General features: G+C 36.8%; 1 protein-coding gene across 1 annotated transcript in view; it reads left to right on the top strand.

Annotated features, from left to right (window-relative positions):
- Positions 1–9,949: 9,949 nt before the first annotated feature.
- LOC129274259 (uncharacterized) overlaps positions 9,950–20,658 on the top strand; it is a 36,851-nt gene continuing 26,142 nt past the window's right edge. Inside the window, exons 1-11 of the mRNA XM_064108995.1 lie at positions 9,950–10,149; positions 11,607–11,846; positions 12,697–12,891; positions 13,945–14,154; positions 14,632–14,880; positions 15,502–15,747; positions 16,446–16,646; positions 17,368–17,955; positions 18,985–19,146; positions 19,827–19,988; positions 20,397–20,606. Coding sequence (XP_063965065.1) covers positions 9,984–10,149; positions 11,607–11,846; positions 12,697–12,891; positions 13,945–14,154; positions 14,632–14,880; positions 15,502–15,747; positions 16,446–16,646; positions 17,368–17,955; positions 18,985–19,146; positions 19,827–19,988; positions 20,397–20,606 — 2,629 coding nt within the window. The 5' untranslated portion in view covers positions 9,950–9,983. The remainder of the gene's footprint in view (positions 10,150–11,606; positions 11,847–12,696; positions 12,892–13,944; positions 14,155–14,631; positions 14,881–15,501; positions 15,748–16,445; positions 16,647–17,367; positions 17,956–18,984; positions 19,147–19,826; positions 19,989–20,396; positions 20,607–20,658) is intronic.

Below are 20,658 nucleotides of genomic sequence, written 5' to 3'. Positions count from 1 at the left end.
AAATTGTCAACTGGTGCCAGTTAGGACCAGTTGGAAACATGAGGTGTCAACTGGTGCCAGTTAAAACCAGTTGGAAACACCAATTGTCAACTGGTGCCAGTTAGGACCAGTTGGAAACATGAGTTGTCAACTGGTGCCAGTTAAAACCAGTTGGAAACACCAGTTGTCAACTGGTGCCAGTTAGAACAAGTTGGAAGCACCAGTTAGGACCAGTTGGAAACATAAATTGTCAAGTGGTACCAGTTAGAAACACCCTGCAATGTATAGCATAAACAAAAATGAATCATGTGGATATGTACATTCCCGATCTTTTACTCTTCTCGTATAATCACTCCTTCGTTTTCCTTGCGCACACACACATTAGAATATTGGTACCAACACCCCCCCCCCCCTCTCAGGCGGTTATTTCAATTAAAAATTATCTTCAATTATCTTTACATTGAATGTCCACTCCTGTTATAACAATGTGCATGGACAAGTGAAATAATTATCCTTGCACATAGGACTGATGAAATGAATCAAGGTAAATTTGTAGCATTGTATTGAAACCTTGTTAATTTCCACATGCACAATATAACAGGATTGGACTGTAAACTTGCTCTGGTAAATCAATCCCTCAGTCTCTTGAAATCTGTACCAAAAAACATCAGAGAATGACAAAAGTCACAAAAAACATCTATATGGTATTTAAACTAGGAATTTAATGAAAGAAAATTATGTTACAAACTGTAACATGCTGTGTATAATTATTGTATTATGTGTCAACAAAGATCATTAACTTGCACAGTAAATATGTAGTCAATCCAATTTTTACAAGCTAGCTTGGAGACAAAATTTGAATATAATGCATCTAAGCATTTACCTTCAATAAATAATATGTACTATTTTTAAAGGAATGATAAAGGAGTCTTTTTTAAATTATTATTTATTGAGATCTTGGGGCCCTCACTGGCTCTGAAGAGGAAACGTGAAACAGGTACCTTCCTTTCCTGTAGTGGCACTTGATCTTTGCTGGTAGATGCGATGTATCTGAAGATTAGAAAAAAAAACCAATGGAATGAAAAATAATAAGTACAGTGAATACTGTAATACAAAATTTCAGTGGTGTAAAATTATATCTGCACATAAAGAAAATACATGGGATAGTGAAACTTCTCTAAGTTCCATATTTCAATGATTCAATTATAAATGATAGACAGCACATCATCATTTTTATTACAACATGTATAGTAAGTTCACATGGTCTTGGGAATACTTCTGAAATTGACATCGCAGAGATGAAATTGCCTCGACCTTATACCTATACAGTTATTTTAATAATAAAGACTTAGACTATGTATGTTTGCATATATGTATCTAGGAGTCTTTGTTGCACATTATCTGCTAACATCTGATGGGTATTTCATGATTGTCAGTGCCGACTATTTCAGTGAAATCATTGCTTTTGATTGGCTGAGAAGCACTGGCCTCTGACTGTTACTAAGGTAACTGTCGGAAAAAGACAACTTGTTAATGCTGACAACTTTCAAAAAGCAGTTCCCAGAACATGTTTAAAAACGCAAGACAAAGCAAAAAAAAAAAATGAAATACAAAATTTTATCCGAGGATTAAAGGGATGGTCCGGGCCGAAAATATTCACATCTAAATAATACTTGAGTAAAATTCACAGAGCAAAATGATGAAAATTTCATCAAAATAGGATAACAAGAAGTTATTGAATTTTAAAGTTTATCAATATTTTGTGAAAACAGTTGTATGCACTTAGTCATGAATATTCATTAGGTGGGCTGATGTCACATCTCCACTTTCCTTTTTTTTATGTTACTAGATGAAATCATAAATGTTTGATTTTTTCATACATGTGTAAATGATGCGTCTCCATTGTAATGAAATAAGTTGCGTCAATAACTAATGCACCTAATCAGTTGTCAATCCAATTGTCAATAGTTCTTGGTTAAAAATATCTTAATAAACCTAATCTCATATAATAAAATACAAAAGGGCAATTGGGATATGACATCATCAGCCAACCTAATGAATATTCATAAAGACATGCCTAGAACTATTTCACCGGAATAATGCAAATCTTTAAAATTCAAAACCTTAATTAGTTATCAAATTTTGATCAAGTTTTCAGCATTTTGCTCTGTGAATTTTACTCTATTTATTGAGATATGTTTCCAGCCTGGACCATCCCTTTAATTCTACTTCTACGGAACCCCCACACATACTGGTAAGTCAGAGGTAAAAAACAACGAGAACCAATTTAATTTCAAAGATAAAAAAATACTTCAGCCTCCAGATTTAAGAAAAAATTCAGGAAATGTTATTTTAGTTCAGACTAATTGTGCACGTTTCATTTCGGAGGTCAATCTGAAATTATACTTCCAGTTCCAAATTCACGCCATTTGGTTATGCAAAAGCATGAATTAAAATTGATGGGCATGGGCCCATGTCACTGGCTAGCCTAGAGGACTCCATGAAGATAATTTTATCATTTTTACATTGTATTTTCATCACGGAGCCTAGACAAGCCTCCTATAAGGTTGCTCGTACAACTGTCTAAACAAAGATAGATTTCCCTCGGAAATCCACCTTTCCCATAATGATTTTTGGGCAAACATTAAATTTTTACATTTTGTAAGCCTTGATACTCTAAATGTGTACAAAGGCTTTTAAAAAAATTAATTGTAAAATGTACAAATTGGAAATTTTCTTACAAAAAGGATCACTTGCTTGCAGATCTTGTCCTCACTGCCTCTGAAGAGTTCACGTGCGACAGGTACATTCCTTTCCTCTACTGGCACACATTCTTTGCTGGTAGATGCGATGTATCTGAAGAATTTTTTTCAAAAACAATGGAGAGAAAAATAATCAGTACAGTGAACAGTGAATAAAAATACGTCTATATTACAGTGAATAGCAATACATGTCTACACCTAAGGCGGGCAAGGGTTACTACAGAGTGTTGTAAAATTCCATTTGCACTTTAAGAAAAATACATGGGATTGTGAATCAATTTTTACATTGTATTTTCATCACGGAGCCTAGACAAGCCTCCTATAAGGTTGCTCGTACAACTGTGTAAACAAAGATAGATTTGATTTTTCCTCGGAAATCCACCTTTCCCATAATGATTTTTGGGCAAACATTTAATTTTTACATTTTGTAAGCCTTGATACTCTAAATGTGTACAAAGGCTTAAAAAAAAATTAATTGTGAAATGTACAAATTGGAAATTTTCTTACAAAAAGGATCACTTGCTTGCAGATCTTGTTGTCCTCACTGCCTCTGAAGAGTTCACGTGCGACAGGTACATTCCTTCCCTGTACTGGCACACGTTCTTTGCTGGTAGATGCGATGTATCTGAAGAATTTTTTTTAAACAATGGAGAGAAAAATAATCAGTACAGTGAACAGTGAATAGTCTATATTACAGTGAATAGCAATACATGTCTACACCTAAGGCGGGCAAGGGTTACTACAGAGTGTTGTAAAATTCCATTTGCACATTAAGAAAAATACATGGGATTGTGAATCAATGATTCAACTATAATGATAAACAGCACATCATCATATTTATTAAAAAAATGAGTAAGTTCACTTGGTCTTGGGAATACTTCTGAAATCGATGTCGCAGAGATCAGTCCTTCATGTTTATAATTACATGGAGCTCAATAAATGGCTCTCCTTATGCCTCCGAATTTGCTTTCCTAGACACACTCAATTTTATAAAATGCTCAATTGTTGTAGATTTTTATTAAAATTGTAAATGCAACAGCTGTGTAGCTATTACTTAATCTGTGGTGAAACTAGGCTTGGGTCATGTACAAAAATATCGCGCTCCTCAAAAAAAAATTATAAGTAGGGTGTCCGAACTCATATTAGGCCTAAAAAAAGTGCTAGAATTTCATATTTTACATCTTTAAAACCATTAAATCACCATCTCTTTTCCATAATTCTCATAATAGAAGATACACAAAGACCCCAAAAGAAAACTTGACATCTGAATTACCTAACTTACAGCCTCCTCATAGTCATATGGAGGGCAGCAACGAAGTATTCGGATCTCCACTCCTGGCGGTTCTGAGCTGGGCCTTCTTCTGGAAACTACCGGTACCCCAGGTCATGTTCACTGACTTCATCTCCTCCTCGATGCTCAGTATGACTCCAGATGGTTTTGGGTCTCCCTCTCTCCTGAAATACACAGTCAAAAAGTGATAAACAGCTATTCATGAAAAAATCAGACTCTTAAAATGGTGGAAAAAATAATGAATTTCGATTTTCGGCATTTCAAAATCTCATCAAAATCCTCAAATCGTGTGTAAAGTGATTGGTGCGCAGACACGAGGCGCTGGCCACTATCATAATGTTAAATCTGAAATTGAAAATCATAACTGGCCGAGTCTCAGATTTTTTCCAAGACCAAGAAAATCAGTTTCACATTCGATCACATATCTCTCTCATTTACTTATAACAATATATGGAACAATATCAACTGAAAGATTTTGTGAAATAAAAAGAAATTCATGTTAAATCTTAACACAAATCGTAAGGTCAATATGATGTATGTGCGCAGACTTGCACCGGCATGGCAGCCACACATCCACGCCCGGCTAGTCGCGGCCGGCAGGCAGCGCTGAGGGGCAGTAACAGGATGTCCTGACGAACTCTAACGTTACAGCTAGCCCCGCAGCCAACGAACGTAGAGGGCAGCAACACACAAGCGTGTTGCTATAAGGAAGGTCAACTCGATACGCGCATGCAGCTGAGCTGCGCGCGTATTTTATTGTTCATGCCAACGAAATCAAATGCCGATCCAATACAACAACAAATAAGTAGCGATCAAAAAACGAATATGAAAGAATATGACTACAACGATATCAAAGATAACTTAAAAAATATGTTGAGGAATATACATACATATAAAAACATACTTTGATATTCAAAACTTTACAAATATAAGTTTCAGGAAACTAAAATCATTACCAAATCGGTGATTGTTGTTATCAGCGATTTCACCGGACGGCTGTATTAGGTGATTTGCGTCGAGACGATTTTGTGACAACTCGCAAAGCATTTCGGGATTGAATATAACCACCTTATTTTCTCTGAGCTCTTCGCTGAACCCATCATCACAGTGCAGCTGCAGCGCAGCGCGCAGCCAATGCAATGCATCCGATGCATGGGTTGTTTTTTCGCCGTCCATGCCATGGTCTCGGACTCAGAGTTGAAATTTAGACCCGGATTTCGGGGATACAGCGCCTTTATTTCAGATTTATAGACTTAAAAGTCAAATGACATTTAAAATTTGAAATCTAACCTTGAACAATCATCGTTGATAAACATCAGCCCTGAAGCCATTACACTTCAAATCAGGCCAGGCAAATTAGACGTCATTGTCTAAGTTGCTAGATCTATGACGAGTCGCCTGAAACCCCAGCGCATCATCAACGTCACTAGCTAGCTGCGCGACCGGCCCAGACTCGGCGCACCCAGGCCAGAAAAATGACCTCGATTATTACGGTGGTTGTCTATGCATTTATTAGTGGTGCAGCGAAATTCAGCAGAAGAAAATAAGAGATATGAGGTATCCTCGTCACAGGCTTAATATTCCAAAATGAGGAAAAATGTCAAAATCATGATTATTTAAGCTAAATATTTTCTTTAAAAATGAAAGTAATATTTTTATTATTTATACCCAGAATAACCGATCTAATAATTGTTCATTAAAAAATATTTGAAATTAACAAATGAAAAAAAATCAACTCGACAAATTTCCCAAAACCCCACCTTATTTTTTAAAGTGGTCACAAAATTCGAGCGGAGTTGACCTTCCTTAGAGCAACACGCTTGTGTGTTGCTGCCCTCTACGTTCGTTGCCCCGCAGCTAGCTGCGAGCCGCGCCATTTAACAAACTACGAAAAGAAAATCATAGAAAATTGTTAACTTACCTGTAGAGCCTACTGCGAATGTCTAAGCTTTCAAGTCATTGTCCAAATCTGGTCCGTGTGATTTCAGTGGTTGAATTATTATTAAAACGGCCTTCTTTACCCTTCTTTATCGCACTAGCACTCGATAAAAGTGCGGTGCAAATTAACTGCGCGGCGATCGAAGATGGCTCTTTCAAATTCAAATTAGTAGATTGGCGGTTTGCGTTTGGCGGCGCTGGTTAATTTGCATAATTATACGGACGATAGCGATCAGTGGCACTCAGTGCGCATGCGCAGGCCCGCCCGCGCCCGGTGACTGAAGGAAGATCTGCTGAGTCAGGAATAACGAAGGGGGGGGGGGGGGGGGGTCTAAAGCAAGAAAGAAGTTTTAAAATAGATTTACGAACTTCTTAACATAAAAATTTCTTCTTGTTTGGTTTTGGTTGGCAACCAGTCAAGAAATGACGATTTTTGCCTCTGCTTTTGGAGCTTTTTTTTTTCTTTGAAAGTTTAAGAATGAATTAGCTTAATATTTGTTCTTTATTTCTATTTTATTTATTTTCTTTTTCTTTGAAAGATAAAGATAGCCTTGCTTAACATGGCAAGGTTGTAAACTAGCAATAAATATGCGCGTTATAAATAGAAAAAAATAGCTATTCTATTCACCTTCAAAAATATTTTTTAAATATCAGTGATCGAGTTAAAAAAAGAAAAATACATTAATTTTTATATGATTTGTAAAAATAGTGTAAAATAGTCCTCTTTAACTTAAATTAGAAAAAAGGGATTAAATAGGAAGAATTTTTTTTCTCGCAACAAATATCTAGGATAACAATTTTTTTAATGTAAACTAGAAAATTTCACTGAGAATAACATGTTTCGATTTAAGTTATATGGTAATATCGAACCACATACTTTAATGAAACTTTTCAAGGTGGAAATATAAAATTAACATAAAGAATAATTAAGTTAGTTATTATGTAGATATTTTTTTCCTCTTATCCTCAATCGAGCTGTGTATAGGATGGATGAATGCATGGCATTTATTGTGGTAAAAGGCTGAATTACATGAATTTGTACAGAGCAAAATTTCAGTAAACAAATAAGCAACAAAAAATAACAAAGTATACTAATGTATAATATTGGAAAGGGGATACAAAAAGAAAAGTATACAGGGAGGGGGGGGGGGGGGTAATGTCAAAAGCAGGAACGGGCAAAGGTTGGGAGTAGGCTAAATGTATATACCTTTAACATAATGAACATTTTCACATAAATATATATTTAACCAATGTTGAATGAATAACAATACATGTAGATTAAAGAGTGGATTGTATGAAATAATACTTGCTTTTTTTAAAGAAAAGTAACGCTTTGTTGATGGTAACAATAATAATAGTTATAGGAAACACATTCATGAATGATAATCATAAAGAATTATCTCAAAAGGAATTAAAAACAAAGATAAGAGGACTTTGAAGTAATATGATCTGTACAAAAAATATAAATATTAATGTAAAGTGGGTTACAGCTATATTGAGCCAGTGACTTGTCGGATAAGAAATTTGAATGATTACTGCAGATATCAACAATTACAAAAATATTTCAAAAGTCAGTTACAGTTTAAGAGAAGCGACAAATAAAACAACAAGGGTATGAAAACATAGTTCTTATATAATATATATATATATATATATATATATATATAAACTCTGTTGGAAATAAGTACAATGCATTACCACTATGCCTCTTATATACATATATATATATATGTATATATTATATATGTATATACGGGTTCTTACTAGAATCAACTGGTAAGTCCTATTGGTTCTAACTGGTATCATTTGGTTTGATATTCCAGTATGGTTAATGGGTTTCAAGTGGTTTATGGGTGGCCTATGGGTTCCAACTGGTATAATCTGTTCCAGTTTGGTTTATGGGTTTTAACTGAAATCAGCTGGTAGATATATACTGGTAATGCCTATTGGTTCTAACTGGTATCAATTGGTTTGATATTCCAGTATGGTAAATGGGTTTCAAGTGGGTTATGGGAGGTCTATGGGTTCCAACTGGTAAAATATGTCCCAGTTTAATTGATTTATGGGTTTTAACTGGAATCAACTGGTAGTATACCAGTAATGTATGTTGATTTTAACTGGTATCAATTAGTTTGATATTCCAGTATGGTTAATGGGTTTCAAGTGGGTTATGGGAGGTCTATGGGTTCCAGCTGGTAAAATATGTTCCAGTTTGGTTTATGGGTTTTAACTGGAATCAACTGGTAGTATACCAGTAATGTATGCTGGTTTAACTGGTATCAATTGGTTTGAAATTCCAGTATGGTTAATGGGTTTCAAGTGGGTTATGGGAGGTCTATGGGTTCCAACTGGTATAATCTGCTCCAGTATGGTTTATGGCTTTTAACTGGAATCAGCTGGTAGATATGCCAGTAATGCCTATATTGGTTCTAACTGGTATCCATTGGTTTGATATTCCAGTATGGTTAATGGGTTTCAAGTGGGGTTATGGGAGGTCTATGGGTTCCAACTGGAACACTCTGATCCAGTTTGGTTTATGGGTTTTAACTGGAATCAACTGGTAGGTATACCAGTAATGCATGTTGGTTCTAACTGGTATCAATTGGTTTAATGATATACCAGTATGGTTTATGGGTTTAAGGTGGCATTAACTGGTATATACACCCATTGGGTTTCTATGGCTTCCAACTGGCATCAAATGGTCCAGTTTGGCTAATGGGTTTTAAACTGGAATCTATTGGTAGATAAACCAGAAAGGCCTATTGGTTTTAACTGGTGTACTAATTTATACCAGTATAGTTAATTGGTTTCTACTGGAATAAACTTGTATGTTTTCAGCATGTCCAGTTGGGACAATGGGTTTCAACTGGAATATACTGGCATGGTGGGAGTTTACCGGTTGTGCCAATTGGTTTCAACTGGTACCAGTTGACTCCAGCTGAAACCAGTTAAAATTTCAACTGGTTTCAACTGGTTTTTTTACCTGGGAAGGGCAGTGCTACTTACCATGCATGTCTGTACACGTCTTGATACCTGTAACCTATTGCGCCTAATGTCTGCTCTAAATTAATATATATTTCCCCCTGCACGTTGCTCCCGAAATTGCCAAAACCAATATATGTATATTGCCAAATACATTACGCATCAAGATATTTTTGTTTTTCCAAAAGGCTAAGCGGCGACATTTTAAAAGTCAAGTCTACCCAGAAAAATGTTTATTTGAATCAAAAGATAAAAATCCAACAAGCCTAACGCTGAAAATGTAATCCAAATCGGATGTAAAATATGTAAGATAATAATGTTATGATATTTTGAAGATTTGCTTATTTTTCACAAAATAGTTATGCGCACCACTCTGTGACATGCAAATGAGATAATCGATGATCGATGTCCGTCACTCACTTTTGGTTTTTATTGTTTGAATTATACAATATTTAAAATTTTACAAATTTGACAATGACCAAACTTGACTGAGACACAAAATGTTAAAACAATAGTAATTCCACATGTTCAGGTAGAAATAAACTCTTTTCACATGACAGTGAGGAGAGAATTAGAATATTTCACATTTTATGTAATAAAATACAAAAGAAATAGGAGTGGATGATGTCATCAGTCGCCTCAGTTCCATCCCCATCAGGATGTGCATATAACTATTTTGTGAAATTAAGCGAAATGTCAACATGTCATAACTTTCTTATTTTACATCTCATTTTGATGAAATTGTTAGTGTTATGCTTGTTGGATTTTTCTCTTTTTATTCAAATCAACTTTTTGTCGGGGTGGACTTTTCCTTTAATCAATTACCATAATATCCAGTCAACCAATGAAAAGCCATTCACACCATGTTTTATAACAGATTAAAGTTTTATCCTCATCAAGAGTAGTGATCAAAATACCAAACAATCTTTAACACCTTCAGACTCGATGTATCTGCTTTATTTTTAAGTTTTCATTGCAAATATATATTTGCAGCTACACGATGCGAGCCACTTACCCCTAATTCAACTCGAATGCAAGTCACCCCATCAGATTGCATGGACGAGCCTTCTTTCGGAGAAACCTGTCTGCTTGGGTGCGACACGGGAGGCTACGCCGTGGTTCCCCAGGACTACACTTATACCTCGTGCCTCGGAAATGGAGAGTGGTCACGTGACATAATTCAGGCACAATGTGAAGGTATGATGATGGTAGGCCTTATGTATGTGACGTCATAATCTAATAGCGCCCTCCCTCAGAGGTTATAGGAATACGCACAAACGGAATTGCCAGAGATTCGCAAGCTGCAGATCACCAACGCACGCGATGCAATGACCTCTAAAGATTTCGGTGCGAAGACGTCGATGAATAAGGTTTAAAGCCTGAAGAATTAATGTCTTCTCGAATGATAGGGCTATTGGTCCATATCTACTTAAGATACATCTATTTCAAACAGACTGCAGTTGGATATTCCACTAGTCATTATCCTCTTTGTCAATGCAATCTATAATTGTTTTTCCAGTACAAGAAAGTAACATCTTTATTTCTTTTCCCACTCGTATTACCTGCACTGAAAAATATTTTAATTCATGCAGGCCAGATGGTTGCTGTGATCATATAGTCTAATGATTGCAGCAGAGGTGATAAATTGGTTTGCATGAAGTATATGGATTATATGACTGATGACATAATATCCCAAAACAACCTGATTAAATTATATCATTAAATCTTTATTCATCAAATTCATTCTTAAAATTCTATCAACAATATTCATTGTATCTAGATCAGAGTTTAGTTATTTATGTCCGATTTTAATATTCTCAAATGTTATTAACTATTGTATCAATCATGATTATTAAATTGTAAGGCTTCTAGGTACAGTATTTTTTTACCAAAAGAAATAAATAAATATATGCATTTATCTAGGGAACATTCCACCAACATTTGCCGACTGAAAATAATACTTTACAAATTTCCTTAGTTTTGAATGGTTCTGTAGCCCGGGTGATTGATTGTTACATATGGTAACTGCCGGTTATAACAAACTATTTCGGATACAACATCCTACAAGTCATTTCTTGAAACACTCCCGTGATGTATGTATATAATTTAATTGGTATGCTGACAGTGATAAAAAATGGGGGAAAACCTCGAAAGTAATACTCATCGCAGGAGCTATGACACAAAAGAAAATAGACTATCACACAAATCAAATTATATATACCAGCTGATTGAATAGACATGGAGTGAATGTTTACATTTCTTTAAATCATTGTTTCACTTCTTCAAATTTAATCTACTTGTCAAACATTTTGGAAATCAATTTCCCAATATATCCGTTAGTGTGAACAGGTAACGAATAGTGAAATAATACATTAGGGGATAATATCCATGTTAACGTTATCATAACACAATTATGCATAATAGTATTCATAGTACCGTATATGTATATAGTTACATCAGATGGTAAAAATAATCATAACTATTTTTTGCGTATATATTTTGATATCATACGCTGATGAGAGAAAGAAGTAAATTCATCTTCCTACGATACTTTGGTAGAATGTTGAACAATGATCCACTGGAAATAATCTCATAATTAACATAATTTCAGAAACAGGTAAAAAAATAATTTATTTTTCCCATTCTGATTATAGACTTCCAATCCCCGATATTCACCGTATGTCCCTATGACTTCACGGTTTATGCATCACGTGGTGCCTATACGGCTAACGTCACTTGGTCGATCGACGCCACAGATAACGACGGACAACTGCCCTCGATCAGCTGCAGTATGCAACAAGGCATGCTGGGAGAAGGAGACTACTCGGTCACGTGTGTCGCTGTGGATATTGCGGGAAATTCCGCAAGGTGCTCCTTCGACGTATCTGTTAAGAGTAAGAGGCCTTTAACCTATGTCATTTAATTTCTCTCCGTTTCTGCTTGTTTTTGCTCTTTCCTTTTCCAGACCAACATTTACAAAGGTGATTTTATATAGATCTAGCATGAGTTATTCCCATTTTGATAGAGTTTACCGGAAGGATTTAGTAAAAAAATATCTATATGCATTGCCACCTAATTATAAGGCAACATCATCAATAGGATATAAGAATATTATAAGAATAATCTCATAAAAATTCATAATATTAAACTGCAATTAGTATTGATTACATTAATCCGGTCACGTGAAAGTTATGTTTAATTGCTTATCAAACATGAATTAAAAAAATGTATGATTCGTAGTATGAAGCTGTATATGTTATAATTGTATTCCTGAAAGAAGATGTGAGCACCGAAATCGGTAGGCTTTTTTTTTGCGGTGTTTTATCTAAATATGTTTACTGTTGATATTTGTATTTTCATTTATCTTCTGTACATCTGTTATTTTAATGTGGTTATATTGTGTCTAAATTATACGTTAATGTCAAATGTTATGGACCCCACGGAAGACCAGCGTGACTGTGCCAGTCACGCTGAATGTGGGCTATCCACCGTATTTTATTGTATATAATTGTGCTTTTAATACGGAAATAAATACTACTACTACTACTACTAGGCTAGCTCGCCGTGGTAATACAGGAGCGCCTTGAGCAACGAAAAAGTTGGATACGTGTGCTATACAAATCCTTTATTATTATTTATCATTATTTGATAATGAAGATAAGTTTTTTTTCTAACAGATATATAACATGTATCATCACGCTCGATCATGGTGCTTTGTGAATCATTTCTCTAAATCTCTTTCAGTTCGTCGTTGCGCTGCTCTGTCGCCCCCTGCCTTCGGAGGGTTCTCAGAACTGACCCCATGTGACAACACGTGGGGTAGCCGCTGCGTTGTGACCTGCTCAGTGGGACATAATCTGGTCGGACCTGAAGATACCACGTGCGAATATGACGGTGTCAGGATGTTCTGGGATCGCGAGTCAACGCCATATTGTGATGGTAATTCGTAAACTCACAGAGAGCATTCGGTAAAATATCCGATGTGATGCTTTATTTTAGCTTCCCTCTATACAAAAGCATGCATAGCTCTTTAAATTTCACTTTTTTCAGCACACTTTAGCTTTTATAGCTCTTTTTATTTTGTGATCACTCACATCCTTGCACCATGTTACCGACCAAAAAAGTTAGCAAAATCACCCGAAATTCTAATACATATTAGCAAATGATTTGGTTATCTATAGCTCAATTTTAACTTTTGGAAAGCCATATATTGAATTAAGCCACAGATTGATGCGTTGTTTATTTTCATAAACATATTAATAAATTCATAGTCAAAGCTCTAGCTATTAAGGGGCAAGATTTTGCATAGAATTAAGAATATTTCTTGGTTAGGAAATCTCTTGATGAAATGCCCGCGAAATTTACATACATTTACTCCACCCTGCATGGTTGAGTAGTGGACTGCTTATAATAAACAAAGCCTCCGGAGAAAAGTGCACCCCTGATAAACTGACCCTCTAATTAAACAACTTGAGCAGAGTTCTTGCGCCAGCATCGTCGATGTCTGTCTTCTCTGGAGATGTATAACGTTACTGCCATTTGATATTGGACAGCATTTACTAGAAGCGAATAGAATGTTAAAAAAGGTCGAAATTATAAAAAAAGCTCCCTAAATCACGATGGCCCGACTCGAATACAATATGTATTTTGATAATCTGGTTCATTTTCACAAAAAACCTTGTTTAGATACTTTGATAGATTTTACAAATGCAAATCTGGTACATCTGCATACTGAAAATCCTTGTACTTTTATAAAGTGTGTAAATCTAGGACATCTGCACAAATCCGTGTTTAGAGTGTCTTAGGGCCTGCCTTTGAATCCTCGTTTAGAGTGCTTTGCTCAGGACGATTCTCGCGGATGCTGTCCACTCTTCAATGGCAGTGATCCCCCCTCCCCCTCCGGGCGTTATTTAATCTACTGCAGTCTAATCCCATAGCCACGATAGGGCCAAGATCAAGAAGATAACCATGTTTCTTAACCATATCTACCAGAATCTCAATGTTCTGCGTTAACCCTTCCTACTGGAGTTGGTGTGTATCCTGGGCTCTGCACCGGGACTGGAAAGCTCTACTATGGCACAAGCTGTTCCTTCTTCTGTGGTGATGGTTTGTCGTTAGAGGGCGATGTCGAGCCTGTCAACTGTCTAAGTAACGGTACTTGGGATAGGACTGTCAATGAAAACTCGACCATGGCTTGTGTTGGTAAGCCCGGCTGTATAATGATGTACTACTACTACTGCTACTATTACTACTACTAATAATAATGATACAAATTACCAGACAATGACAGTATTGTTCTAAGTCCAGTGCATACATGATGATACATATTGTAAGCACAACTGGACAAATCTCTAAAATGGTTTCTCCTGATGCTGCGAAATTCTGTAAAAGTGTTTATATTAGGGGAATCTAAAGCATGAACAAGAATAGGGAGCATGAGGGCACGAGAAGGGTTTGAAAAGATTTATACGAAGACTACTAATAATGGATTTTAGATATATCCAGTACCAGTAGCCAGCATTAGCAATCTTTTCCCTGAGCATTGTATACTACAGTGTTCCCGCATAGCCTGCATGGTACACATAATTCAGATTGATGTCTAGAGAATAACATCTCTAATATGAAATGTACGAATGCAGGATTGTCTTTAATTTTCTATCTGGTACTTTCCTTTGGCAGACCGAGTTTCACCAACACTCCTGTATTGCCCGGGACCCATCACGACCACACGCACCGAGGTTTGGGGTGTTGAAGTCACGTTCGATATCCCCAGTGCCAGGGACAATGTCGACGACGATTTGGACGTTGTTACATTTCCTGATGACCTCTCTTCCCCGTACAACTTCACTGTCGACACGTTATGCGTTTATGAGTTTTTCGATGAAAGTGGGAATAGTGTCGCATGCGCTTTTCAAATTTACGTCGAGGGTAAGGCTTGCTGGCATCATTTTAGGCAGGGTCTCCCATTTCAAATTACATCCGTATTATAATCATCATTCAATACTTTCATCTTACTTGTTTTCCAGTCATTTGTGAGAAGCTATTAATGAAAGTACACTTGCTTTGTTTCTCAATTCAATATGAAAATACGATTAACTATTCTTAACTCCCAATAGTTTCTCCCGTTTGTCGTTTGGGTTTGTGAGATTGATAAAATAAAATGGTAAGAAATGTGTATATACATGTATATAAAAATATTCAGCCTCTCTATATCTTATCTCAAAGATATTAGTGATGGGGGAGGGGAAGCGCACCCAGCTGTATGCCAGTGGTGTAAAATATATATGGTCAACGTGACGTTATCTAGGGTTTTAAAGTAGAGCATTAAAAATAGCTTAAGTTAACAGAACAGTTCCGAGTATTTAAAGAATTGAAAGTAAGCTTTGAAACTATTGTATTAGGGGGTAATTAAGCCATAGGACAATTAATATTCATTCTTTAGCTGAGTTTAAGTGTCAATGAAAAAAATATTATACATCAATATATAATGGTCGCCATAATTTATTCCATTTCCTGTTTTTTAACCTCATCCGTTTCTTCGATGTTTAGATAACCTGGCGCCGATCGTCGTATACTGTCCCGATGATCTAAACGTTACAGCAAGTCAACCATTAACTGAAGTAACATGGGACGAGCCTGAATTCGAAGAGGTCACAGGGGATGAGCTTATTATCACTTGTAACTTTGATGACAATACAGTTGATTTGCCTTGGGGAGCCCATGTTGTCATATACACAGCTACCAATACTGACAATGGAAAGGTTTCTATTTGTCAGTTCGTTGTAGATGTAAGACGTAAGTAATATAGCGCCCATTAAGAGTATAGGGTTACACATACAATATCTGTAAAATTATTGGCTAAATTAGTCAGATAACATGGTGAGTTTGATTCTGTAAAATCAGCAATGAAACAAATTGAAGTCAGATGATGTATGAAGGTTTGCATAGGGGTATGAACAATGGCAGAACTGATCCAAGGTACACCATGTGTACAGTCCTGGAAAGGACTAATATAAAGTGGATAGAGGTAGAAGTGAGATGGAGAGGCGAGAAAGTGGAAGTTAGAAAGTAAAGTTTCTTTCGGCAATGAGTTTAGTCATTGATATGATTTTAAACCAGAAAAAAAAAATCAGAAAAAACGTGACTAGCAGGCAAGATGAGAGGCTTGAGTAGAAGGATGGCTTGAGTTGCAGTAGTGAGAGAGCCTCGAGTAGATGAGAGAAAGCTTGCTTTGGTTTGAGATGTGAGAGAAGGCTGGCTTGAGTCGGGGATTGAAATTTTAGTGTAGGAACAGATCAGAAGACTCGTGTAGGTTAACTATCCATCTTCAGGAGTCTTTTAAGTGATTTTCATTTGATGTGTCCGGTTTTAAGTGCCACAATACCATTAATCCCCCAATGTGCAAGATCTAGTTGTTTCCTTGGCAAAGAATGATTAGACAAATATTTCTTATATTAAATTTTTCTTTATTCAACGATGTTGTCATCCATCAGCTATACCTTGTCTGAGGCTCGACCCACCAGGCAACGGGGCTCTTGCATGTGACACTTGGGAATTCGGCCGATTCTGCAGTATGTTTTGCAACCAAAACTACGACATTCCGCGGCAGAGCTCTTCTGTCGAGCCACCAAACCTTTACGTGTGCGGGACATCTGGAATATGGACTCCACATGCAAATGTTCCAGACTGCTCAGGTACTTGAGGAAACCTGTCAGCTGATTTTTAAAAACGATTCTTCTTTACTTAATTAAATCTTATTCCCATCGAAGAAGAGAAGTGACCTTGACTAGTTCTGCATGTTGAACTATATATTGCAGAGTGTCAATCTTATCTAAAAACCAACAAAATCATCTCTGACTTAGATTGTTATATATGTTCATTTAAAACAAAGTACTGTCAACCTTACGGGAATATGATACCATTTGATTCCCACCCAGGTGGAAATATATTTATGAAACATGCTCTCATATGGTAGACCATAAGTATCTCTCCCTAGTCAGAAAATGCGCAAGTCTTATGTGAAAATATACTATAGTGAAACAGGTTCGTTTTCTGCAATTATTTGTCTTTTACATTTTCAGGGGCTAGCAACATAACAGCCGATGACAATATGTATGTCATCTTAAAAACAATAAATGAGGAGACTTGCACCGTACATATGGGGACCGACCGTCACAATAAAACACACGCCTCTTTAAAAGATGTAATCCACAACTCGACCTTAGTTTATCTTGTTTATTGAGTCAATACGTTCTAGGATTGATACATTTATAGGATGACCCCCTTGGCTTTAGTCGATGGTTATCTGTAAACGGTCTTCAATCTGGTCATATTTCGTGGGAATTTTTGCCACTACTTATAAAATAAGATTTGTACCTTTTTATTTTAATATCAATTGACCATTTCATTCCGCAGAGGTCCGCCGACCAGGACGGAGCAATCTGCCGAACGAATTGTTGTACTACTCAGGAACCTGCGGGGATGACGAGACCAACCAGGAAATTGCTGATAACTTTTTGATCGTCATCGGAGACTCCCAATTCGACGACGTGTGCGCTGACGAGCAGGAGTGTAACGCCCAAAACGTTGAAGTAACCTGTGGTCCTGTCAGCGGAGATATGTCCATCCGACGCAGAGGGATACGGGAGCGGGGTCGCCAGCGTCGCCAGCTACAACGCGTTGAAGCAACAATTGCACGAGGTTCGACCGTCTTGAAGCGCAACGTCCATGCCCAACAACAGTTCGAGTACTCAATCTACTGGGAATTCGCAGTTAACGTCAACCAGGATCCTTCCCTCAGTAACTGGGACGCTGCGCTTGATGCTGAAGATCTCATGATCCAAATGGTGGACGTCGTTCAGGATAGTATCGACGCAGGAACCTTCCCACCACCATCAGTACCCGGTGTCGACCTTGACTTAATCGAAGACTCATTGGCATATGGGTATTCGCAACCAGAGTGTGCGAGTGCTTACATTGCCGATAACAGCGACCTTCACTGCTGTGAGTATTCGAGGGCATGTAAATGGTAGGTTATAAGCGTATCCATCAATGAGTATCTTCATTCCAGTTTTTAATAGTGATTTATATAATAATGATTATTATTATTTGTGCGTGTGTGTTGATGTCAAAGATATGATGCATAAATCAATATTGACCTTAACATTCCAAATTTAGGAGAGATGCGGTAGGTTATCGTTTCGCTTCCCCTTTTTGATATCTCTTCCACAGCGGCCTGCACCACAGGGACTTACTATAACAACTCCACAAAGGAATGTCTTCCATGCCCCCGAGGGAGTTACCAGGATGATTGTAAAAAAAAAAAAAATTGTGTTTCAAGTGTAATACATATATTCCAATCACGTTCAAATAGTTCAATTATCTATTGCTAGATTTTACTAAAGAAAATGTTAAACTAACAAAAAAGTTGGTAAGACAGCCTAGGGCGCAGTAAATCCATGAGCAGCGTTACAAGTGATGAGCTGTTGGGGGGGAGGGGGGGGGGGCTGCCCTAACGTGATTTTTACAACTTATGAAGAAAAACTAAGGAGGAAGGAAACAAGAAAAAAAATCTATATGTATATTACACATGTTATTTAATTTTTAGAATAATGATGTCACCTTTACGTTTTACTGCCCCCCAACCAATATATCCCGGTAGCGCCCCACTTGACCATTCATCCATCCATCGAGCAACTTTGTGTAAATATATACACCTGCTCGTTGATTAAGTCTGAAAGCATGTCCCTGTCATTCGGTATGATCCAAATATCCACTCTTTATATTGTATTGGAATGTATTGGCTGATACAATCCAGGGCCTCATCTTACAAAGAGTTACGATTGATCCAATTAACCACAACTACGGAAAGCCAGCAACGTCAGCATCTAAAATATATGTTTGTTCAAAATATTTCCTAGATATGATGTATATTCATACATTCAGTGTTTTCTTGACAATTCAGCATGCTTTTCTTTGTTTTCAAAGGATAATGTGCACTTCATTGAAGTCATTTGTATTTTTCACCTCCAGACATGTGCATGCCTGGTACATCTTCCAACACTGGGGTAGTACCATGTTACAGATGTGACTTTGGATTCTATGAAAGTGAACCGTTGAGTACGAACTGTACATTGTGCCCAAACCAAACAACAACTCTTCAAAAAGGTTCAAACTCATCGGACTCGTGTGTAGGTATGTGTATATTCAATTCAGTTAAAAACGTACGCACTTTAATGTAAAATGGCTATTTTCAAAATGATTATAATTGATAGTTTTTATAATTATAAAAACGTAGTAACCTATAATAATGAAAATACATACCTATAAATTTTTCCTTGTTTTCCTGTCAATTTCCAATACTGCTTCCTTTTTCCAAGAACTCAAATTATTTTTCTCTCTTCGTATTGCAGTGTAACAATGTCGACTTTATAAAGTGTTGTATACAATGTGTTCTTTTGATTGTTTTGTGTATATATGTATTGTGCAGGGCCCTGGTTGACAACGTGATCTAAACCACTGAACAGGCTACCCTGGGTAAAGAAGACAAAAAAATAAAATAGTCCTAGCTACAAATGCTTAATATTCTATCGAACATTATGGTGACGATAAACTCATCGAACTCATGTGTAGGTATTTGTATATTCAATTCTATTAAAGATGAACACGCTTTCATGTAGTACAAATGCTTAATAGTCTATTCAACAATATGTTGACGATGATTTGATCTCGCTTCTAAGAGAGTTTGGAACTTTCTTAACACAGCAATACCCAGATGCCAAAATTATCACTACTCAAAACGTTTTGTGACTCACTGGTCATGCTGGTGTAGTATTTAGGAAATAATTTACAAAACCTCACTTCATTTCAATCAGCCCTTTGCGAACCAGGACATCGCTCTAATACGGGCATCGCTCCATGTACTAAGTGTCCCATCGGAAGCTTCCAGCCGTCCAAACAAATGACATTTTGTATTGAATGTCCAGCCAATACCACCACCGTCGCAGAGGGCGCCACTCTAGGTGACCTGTGTCAAGGTTTGTACCATGAACGTTACATATTCCGTATTATGTGCAACCTGCAAAGATGGATTCTAGTTATTAGTGTTTGTATGTAAACGTTCCCTTTGCCTCCAATATTTTTTTTGGTATTTTAACGCCAAGGGCCATGGTCACTTTTAATACGGTGAAGAGGAGTCCTAAACTACTGAAATAATTTATTTACCCAGAATACAATGAATGCAATATCATGATCATGTAGTGTAATTTGATGCATGCTCATTGTTGGTAAGCAATAAGTCATATATAATGTGTTGAGTTTTACAACATCCATAGCACAAAGAAACAACATTCCAAATCGTAACCTATGTCGCATCTTCTGCTCTCGCTGTATATTTTATTTGGGATATTTTTTTTAATAAGCATTTATTTATGTTTCTTTTAAAGATATTAATGAATGCAACAGTCAACCATGTCAGAATAACGCTACTTGCATGGATAAACTGGAAAGCTATTCATGCCTATGCGCATCAGGTTTTAGTGGGGATAACTGTGAGGTAAACATCAACGAGTGTGGATCTTACCCCTGTCTTAACGGAGCAACCTGTATTGATGGCATCAACATCTACACTTGCCAGTGTGCCCCCGGATATGAAGGTAATCTGCTCTTGGAATTTAAGTTCTCCTTTGAAAAAAAGCAAGACTTTAC

Source organism: Lytechinus pictus, chromosome 13 (assembly GCF_037042905.1).
Source record: "Lytechinus pictus isolate F3 Inbred chromosome 13, Lp3.0, whole genome shotgun sequence".
Taxonomy (NCBI): domain Eukaryota; kingdom Metazoa; phylum Echinodermata; class Echinoidea; order Temnopleuroida; family Toxopneustidae; genus Lytechinus; species Lytechinus pictus.
The sequence above is the reverse complement of the archived record's forward strand: the minus strand, read 5'-3'. Positions and strand labels throughout refer to the sequence as shown.